The sequence below is a fragment of the Liolophura sinensis genome, chromosome 10, assembly GCF_032854445.1.
Source record: "Liolophura sinensis isolate JHLJ2023 chromosome 10, CUHK_Ljap_v2, whole genome shotgun sequence".
Lineage (NCBI taxonomy): Eukaryota > Metazoa > Mollusca > Polyplacophora > Chitonida > Chitonidae > Liolophura > Liolophura sinensis.
The window spans coordinates 31,236,085-31,244,169 of record NC_088304.1 but is presented as its reverse complement, the minus strand read 5'-3'; the positions used below and the strand labels follow the sequence as shown (position 1 = coordinate 31,244,169).

General features: G+C 38.9%; 1 protein-coding gene across 1 annotated transcript in view; it reads right to left on the bottom strand.

Annotated features, from left to right (window-relative positions):
- Positions 1-1,646: 1,646 nt before the first annotated feature.
- Positions 1,647-8,085, bottom strand: part of LOC135476300 (uncharacterized) — a 48,459-nt gene continuing 42,020 nt past the window's right edge. Inside the window, exons 17-21 of the mRNA XM_064756288.1 lie at positions 7,217-7,334; positions 6,433-6,537; positions 4,915-5,118; positions 3,742-3,912; positions 1,647-2,030 (exon numbers count right to left, since the gene is read on the bottom strand). Coding sequence (XP_064612358.1) covers positions 1,856-2,030; positions 3,742-3,912; positions 4,915-5,118; positions 6,433-6,537; positions 7,217-7,334 — 773 coding nt within the window. The 3' untranslated portion in view covers positions 1,647-1,855. The remainder of the gene's footprint in view (positions 2,031-3,741; positions 3,913-4,914; positions 5,119-6,432; positions 6,538-7,216; positions 7,335-8,085) is intronic.

Genomic DNA, 8,085 nt, shown 5'->3' with positions numbered 1-8,085 from the left:
GTTTCAGTAATCGTTATTGTCTTTTTCTTTGCTTTTTTTTTGTCCCTGATTCATTTCATGTTATCATGTGTTTACAGTATCCAATTACTCCAGAAACTGCGTACTCCGTGGCATTTTATTGGAGAAAATATCTACACCTCAGTCAAACAAATGTTATCTCAACACTCGTTTTAGTCTCTCACCTTGAAATAATTTTGTCCAACAGATTAATGCCTGGCGCAAGCACGCACGCATCTTGTTCCCAACGAAAACAGTTCATTGAGAACATGTGTTCTCAACTTACAAACTATGCCAAAGAAAATAAATTTAATTCAAAGCAAACTCTTATATTTATCTACAAAAGTTTATTCGTGGCATGCATGGTTGCCATGGACGGAACGGTGTGCAAAACACAAATTTGAATACTAAAATAAATACACATGTGTACAGCCTGGACAATGGTTTCACAATGGCAATACCAAATATACATATATTCATCCCTTATTTACTTCAAGCCAATCAACTTTTATATCTCTGGTACAAATTAGATGACAAAAAAATTGATGGTGAACATTTAATGGACTGGGCTACGCGGGATGAACAAATAATCATGGCTTACCGCCACTTCGGTTATATATTTCAGCCATATCGTGGCGATGAACTACACGGAATGTATTTTGTGTTGATACAGAAATGGTCAGCTAAGTCGCCGTGAGCTCTACCACTGTGGTCTGTGGATATGGTGATAATGCTAACAACAAGAGTACATTCTTTTAGTGTTCTACATCTAATCCATCGTGTTATTTCCGACCCTTTCTGTACAAACGAGTATACCATTGGTTTTTTCGGGAAAACACGAACTGGAATATCCTGTAAATTTTCTAAACAGTATAGCTTTACTGTCACCCCAGTAAAACTCCAACAATGCACTGCACACAGTAATATCATTTCACAACATGGTTACTATGTGACAGATTTAGGAAATGCGTAATTGACAAGTACATGTATGTATTTACATACTGCTAGTTTCGAGAAAATCTTCTTTGCTCAAAGGAATGCTCAATGGTGATTCGTATATGCTCATCACTATAAAAAATACTATGACAACAGCCAAAACTGGCTATCTGTCAATAATCAATTTGTCTATTCTTCTGACGTTGAAAAAAAAGGTCTTCACATGTAGGAGATAAATTTCCAAGGCTTCTTTCTTAAAGTTAATTTATCGCAAATACACCTGTACTGCCATGTACTTGGTGGGAGGAAACTGGGCAGAGCTTGGGGGCAACCCAAGACCATCAGCGGGTTCCTGGCAGACCTTCCTACACAAGGCTGGAGAGGAAGGCTTGAACTCACAGCGACCGCACTGGTAAGAGGCTCCTGGGTTATTGCGTCACACTGGCGTGCTAACCCCCTCAGCCATGGAGGCCCCGATCTGGGATTAAGTTGTAGACTTCTATCTTAATCCCAGCTTACATCACACATGCAATTTACATATACAGGTAAGTGTACCTACCCTAATTCTTCAACCTTTTCAACCACCTCTACAACGAACATTTCGAAATATTCTGAGACAACAACCAAACATTCATTTAAAAAACATGTCTTCATACACTAATCTAAAAATGTGTACAGTGAACCTTTTGTACACTTGAAGCGCCCTTAATATAAACAAACATAAGGTTATAAGCATCACAATGAGACCTCACAGGCTAAAAATAGGCATACACTTTTTAAGAACATATCAGTTTTTCAGACATGTTCCAAGAAATATACATAAAATATTTCATGGTGACACCCAAAAACCAATTTATATCAGCTGACTGACCATAACCCACAGTTCTGACCACATTCTGTTGGTTGTTTTTTTTGTTTCAAGCTACCACCAGGGGCGAGTAACCATAAAAAAGAAAAACGATCCGAAAACTATCACTTGTGTCCAGAGAAGGGGGTAAAACGGCTCATCTCCAGTGTATTCCTCCGTCAATGGATAAAATAGTCCCCGCCAACAGGAGTCTTGAGGGCAAAGAGCCTCATCATACGACTTCCAAAACCTGTGAAAATATTGGCAGTGAAGAATACAATAAAGGATACATGAAATGAGTGGGTTTTATTCCTTAATACAGAGTGTAGGATGTTGCCTAACAGGGCCCATTCCTTAATACAGAGTGTAGGATGTTGCCTTACAGGGCCCATTCCTTTATACAGAGTGTAGGATGTTCCCTAACAGGGCCCATTCCTTAATACAGATTGTAGGATGTTGCCTAACAGGGCCCATTCCTTAATACAGAGTGTAGGATGTTGCCTAACAGGGCCCATTCCTTAATACAGATTGTAGGATATTGCCCAACAGGGCCCATTCCTTAATACAGGGTGCAGGATCTTGCCTAACAGGGCCCATTCCTTAATACAGGGTTTAGGATGTTCCATAACAAGGCCCATTCCTTAATACAGATTGTAGGATAATGCCTAACAGGACCCATTTCTTAATGCAGAGTGTAGGATGTTCCCTAACAGGGCCTATTCCTTAATGCAGAGTGTAGGATGTTGCCTAACGGGGCCCAGTTGTCCAAAAGTGTACTAGTTAATGCTGATATTAAGTTATCTTTTATATTTACAATTTTAGGCAAATGCAGCAGCCAATGCAGTTGTTCAAAATTCAAAGTATAATGAACAACCGGGCCCTGAAGTATAAAACTGGGTTTCAGACAAAAAATGGCTGTACACTACAGTGTTCCTGGTGCCTTTGTGGTCAGTCCGTAAATTAAGTAGCCTGCTGTGGTGACGTCAATAGTGATAGCTGTCAAAGTTACTTGGTTGGGGTGAAGAAGCGGAATTGGGTGCACTAAGCTGGTCTGGTTATGTTCACCCATGATGTCATTTCCAACTATATTTGATCACTAACCGAAGATATGCATAAAATACAGGGGTCATTAACAAATATAAAATATGCCTTAAAAATGAAATTTTTTCCCCTAATTTTTCTGCATTTTCCTTAAAACCATAGTCTTCGTTTTATATCCTTTATACACTGCATGCTGTTTTGTCTACTTTTGGTTTAATTCTCTAACTCTTTATTTATGTTACATGATCAGCATTCAGGAAAAACTTCAGGAATGGTTAAGTCGCTATAAGCAGCTCCATCAGTCAGTCCGTCAGTCAGTCAGTCCGTCAGTCAGTCGGTTGGTTGTTTGGATGGTCAAAGGGTTTACATCGTATGGGGTAATGACTTAATGAGGGGCATCCATGGAGGATGATACGAGATCTTATTCTAGGCCGAAGATATCCGGGCATTTGCCACTTTACTCACACCAACACACTTTCCTCATGCAGACACACTGATGGAAACATTTTCTAAATAACATGGGAGTTTATAATAAAAAAACTGCATTACGGCCTCTTAAATCCAAAACCTGACTTTGTTGACGTTCACAATTTACATATGCAGTGCAGATTATTCTGTTGTCTAACTCACTGTATTTCCAGTTATTATTAGCCCTTATTCTCAGATTATTGTCCGATGTTGTTCATTTCACTCTACCTTTCTATGTCATCTTTTGTCTGCTTTCCACTACCTCATGCCACTAAAGTACCCGAAGTACATGGTCTTGAACTTATTTATTTATTTATTTGATTGGTGTTTTACACTGTACTCAAGAATATTTCACTTATATGACGGGGGCCACCCATGGACACCCAATGCAGTCAACAATTGCAGAATGCTTCCTTGCTTACAATTCAAAAAGCCAGTCGCCATGAACTTACTTAATTGGTTCCACTGGAATTTGGGCAGGAACCCTTGTGAACCTCACTGATGTCGTCAGGTAGAAAGGTTCAACCATTTGCCCCTCTGTACCAATGCTCTCACTCTGGTTACCATAGCAACGGGCAGAACTGGCTCCCGAACAAGACAGCTCCCATGTTGAAAGTGTATAACTGAAAATGACAGCAGGCTTAATATTTGTGCATTGATACTATTACATGTCAATGAACAGTCCCGGTGAAAGTATTAATATCAATGCTGTTAGCTGGCTTTCGTCTTTACTATCCCTGGCACTCTACTCTGTACCATGGAGCGCTGTCAGTTCAACAGAAAAGACGACCTGATTGGTCAGATAAACAACAGTCTGTTGCCAATTTAATTTCTTAAAATTTATGCATCTAGTAGAATGCAGACAGGAAAATGACAGGCAGAACATAAGGGCTTTCCTGATGAAAATTAATTCCTAAGCCAGCATCTTTTGAAAGTGTGAGATATTTTTCAAAATTCAGGTTTCCTTTCATAAATCATTTCCAGGATTAGGCAATCAGAGAAGAACAGATTTGATCCAAGACCCAAAATCCCCTCAATAACTACATGTAGAGAACACCTTGTAGGTTGCAACTGTGGATTCAGAAGTTTCAAAGTTTGTTTGGTCCCATGAACATTGTTAGGAATGATGCAGAGATGCCCATAAATGACGTATCATAAACATAGCTCATTACGACAACAACCTGCTTTTAGGTGGTGAACAATACTTGGTTCAGCACTACATGTATGTGTAGATTTATTAACACTGAACAAAATTTGGGTTAATTACAAAAGAAAAACAAAAAAAAAAAAAAAAAAAAATAGAATAAGTCCAATAAGAATTATTAATTGAAACACCAATATTTATATTTTGTCCTCTCCAAATTGTCTTCACAGATGAAAATGTCTTCAAATACAATTATATTAATTTATTTATTTAATTGGTGTTTTATGCCATACTCAAGAATATTTCATTTATATGCTGGCGGCCAGCATTATGGTGGGAGGAAACTGGACAAAACCCGAGAGAAAACTACGATGATCCGCAGGTTGCTGGCATACCTTCCCACGTTTGTCCGGGGGCTTCTGGGTCATCGCACCATGCTGGCAAGTACAAGTATGAGCAGTACATGTATACAAGTTCATACCTGATTTTCGCCCCCACAATCTCCAGGATAGACGCCCCCAGAGTTTTCCCCGTCTCTCCATACAGTACTTCCAGCTGTATCCCTGTGGTCACATCATGACAGCGACTCGCCACGTTCTCGGACATCTCGACCTTGGTGACATTCTCAAAAACTATAATAGGTGTTGGGCTGGGGGCAGGGTCAAAATACTCACTCAGATCTTGCCTGTATGAAACAAATGTACAACATGATTTGAAACAAATTATCTATTTATTTGACTGGTGTTTTACCCCGTACTCGTATTCTACTTATATGATGGCGGCCAGAATTATGGTGGGATGAAACCGGGCTCTCTGCACGGGGGAAACCCACAACCATCCGCTGGTTGCTGGAGGACCTACCCACATACGGCTGGAGAGGAAGCCAGCATGAGCTGGACTCACAGCAACTGCACTGATGAGAGCTCCTCTCAGCCTTGATTTGAAAGAAAGTGGCATTCGCCAATAAAATGGATGGCATACTCGCAGTTTTACATTACATGCAGAACCATGTACAGAACAAAGCTGAAGGGTCTGATCCCAGCTTTAATGGTGATGTTGTGACCATACAAACAAATTTTACACAGTTCAACCCAAAATATTGCTTTCTCAGAGTTATAAATTTGAGAATGAAAGAAATTTACATAAGAGCTTTTTATTGGGAAACCATCAAATTATTGTTCAATTTACCAGTTAGCTTTAATATGGCTTGAGTGACTAAAATAGCACCGACTGCTCTGATTGGTCACTTGCTAGATATGAAATAACATCTACTACATGTCCCTGCCTATCCAATGAGCCATAATTGAATGGAGCAGTCAAAATTTCATATGAGCCAATTAAAAATACTTGAAAATCCGACTTCATTTCCCAAAATCTGAAAACAAGAATTTGGGCTGTCCGTAGTACAAGTAGTAGCATAGAACTACAACTTAATTTATCACTGTGCATAACGTCCATGCATCCATACACAAATGACTTGTAACATGACTAAATGAATGGCTATGAGGGAAAGCCACTATGTAACATGACTAAATGAATGGCTATGAGGGAAAGCCACTATGTAACATGACTAAATGAATGGTTATGAGGGAAAGCCACTATGCAACATGACTAAATGAATGGTTATGAGGGAAAGCCACTTCGTAACATGACTAAATGAATGGCTATGAGGGAAAGCCATTTTGTAACATGACTAAATGAATGGTTATGACGAAAAGCCCCTTTGTAACATGACCAAGTGAATGGTTATGACGGAAAGCCCCTTTGTAACATGAATAAGTGAATGGTTATGACGAAAAGCCCCTTTGTAACATGACTAAGTGAATGGTTATGACGGAAAGCCCCTTTGTAACATGACTAAGTGAATGGTTATGACGGAAAGCCACTTTTTTCATCTGGATTGTCTTCAAACTCAGTACAACAGGTAGATTAGTGGGTGAAAAAGTTCATGAAATTACTGGTGTTTTACTGTCATTATAATGAAGTCGAATTTTCTCACCTGATAACTGGTACCCAGAAACCATCATTGTTGGAGTTGAGAAAACCAAACCTGCCCAGTCTGTCAGCAGGCATCATGTTGTTCAGTCTGTTCAGGACAAGCTTCCTGTGGAAAAATCATACACTGGATGCAATGTTTGAAAAACAAACAGAGGTGAAAGATGTAAACAATGATCAAAACAACAAGCATCTAAAAATAATAAAAAGCTTGTAATGTGAACAATGGAGCGAAAAAAATGTGAACAATGTATGATGCAGTCTATTCATAGTTGGCAAGTGTGAAAAATGGAAGATAAAGTGTGCTCACTGTGTGGCAAAATGTGAACAATGGATAATGCAGTGTGTCCATTGGAGGCAAAATCTGAACAATGGATAATGCAGTGTGTTCAATGGAGGCAAAATATGAAAAACGGATAATGCAGTGTGTTCACTGGTGGCAAAATATGAACAATGGATAATGCAGTGTGTTCAATGGAGGCAAAATGTGAACAATGGATAATACAGTGTCCATTGGAGGCAAAACATGAACAATGGATAATGCAGTATGTCCACTGGAGGCAAAATGTGAACAATGGATAATGCAGTGTGTCCATTGGAGGCAAAACATGAACAATGGATAATGCAGTGTGTCCATTGGAGGCAAAACGTGAACAATGGATAATGCAGTGTGTCCACTGGAGGCAAAACGTGAACAATGATCAATGTAGGATGCAGTTTGTTTATTTGTGGCAAAATGTCAATGATAAATGCAGTAATGCATTAGCTGCCACTGCAGTAATCTTTACCTTATACTTGTACAATTGTTGATAATGTCAAAATCCAAACGTATAGCACATGTTGACATGGCATCATCCTGGAATGTCATCTGTTTCTTCCCTGCATTGAAGCAGAGGCCATCCATCCCTGAAACAAGCCCAACAACAACCACACTAAAATTATAACCAAAAGTCTGAAGCAGAGGCCATCAATCCCTAAATCAAGCTCAACAACAACCACACTAAAATTATAACCCAAAGTCTGAAGCAGAGGCCATCCATCCCTGAAACAAGCCCAACAACAACAACACTAAAATTATAACCCAAAGACTAAATTATTTAAACAGGGCTTGAACTCTTTCAATTTCAAATATACTTGGAAAGCAGTATGCATCATTCTGCCTTGATAGTTTGTGATAACATCATGATGTTAAATTTTTAAGCGTAGTGAGCCCTGATAGTTGTGACAATTATTCTTTGAAATTTTTGGATACCTTTCTGTTTTTTTGCCTTATACTGTGGCAAACAGAAAAATGTGTAAGAACGCTACACTGTGGCCTTTAACAGATCATTCTACAGTTGCCATTATTGACAGCTTTATACTGTGACCTTTAAAAGGGCATTATACAGTTGCCAATTAATGACAGCTTTATACTGTGACCTTTAAAAGGGCATTATACAGTTGCCAATTAATGACAGCTTTATACTGTGACCTTTAAATTGGCATTATACTGTTGCCAATTAATGACAGCTTTATACTGTGATCTTTAAAACGGCATTATAGGCCTACAGTTGCCAATTAATGACAGCTTTATACTGTGACCTTTATGACAACATGTATTATACTGTGGTCTTTAGATTGCATTTTACTGTATGTTTTAAGAGATCATTATGCTGTG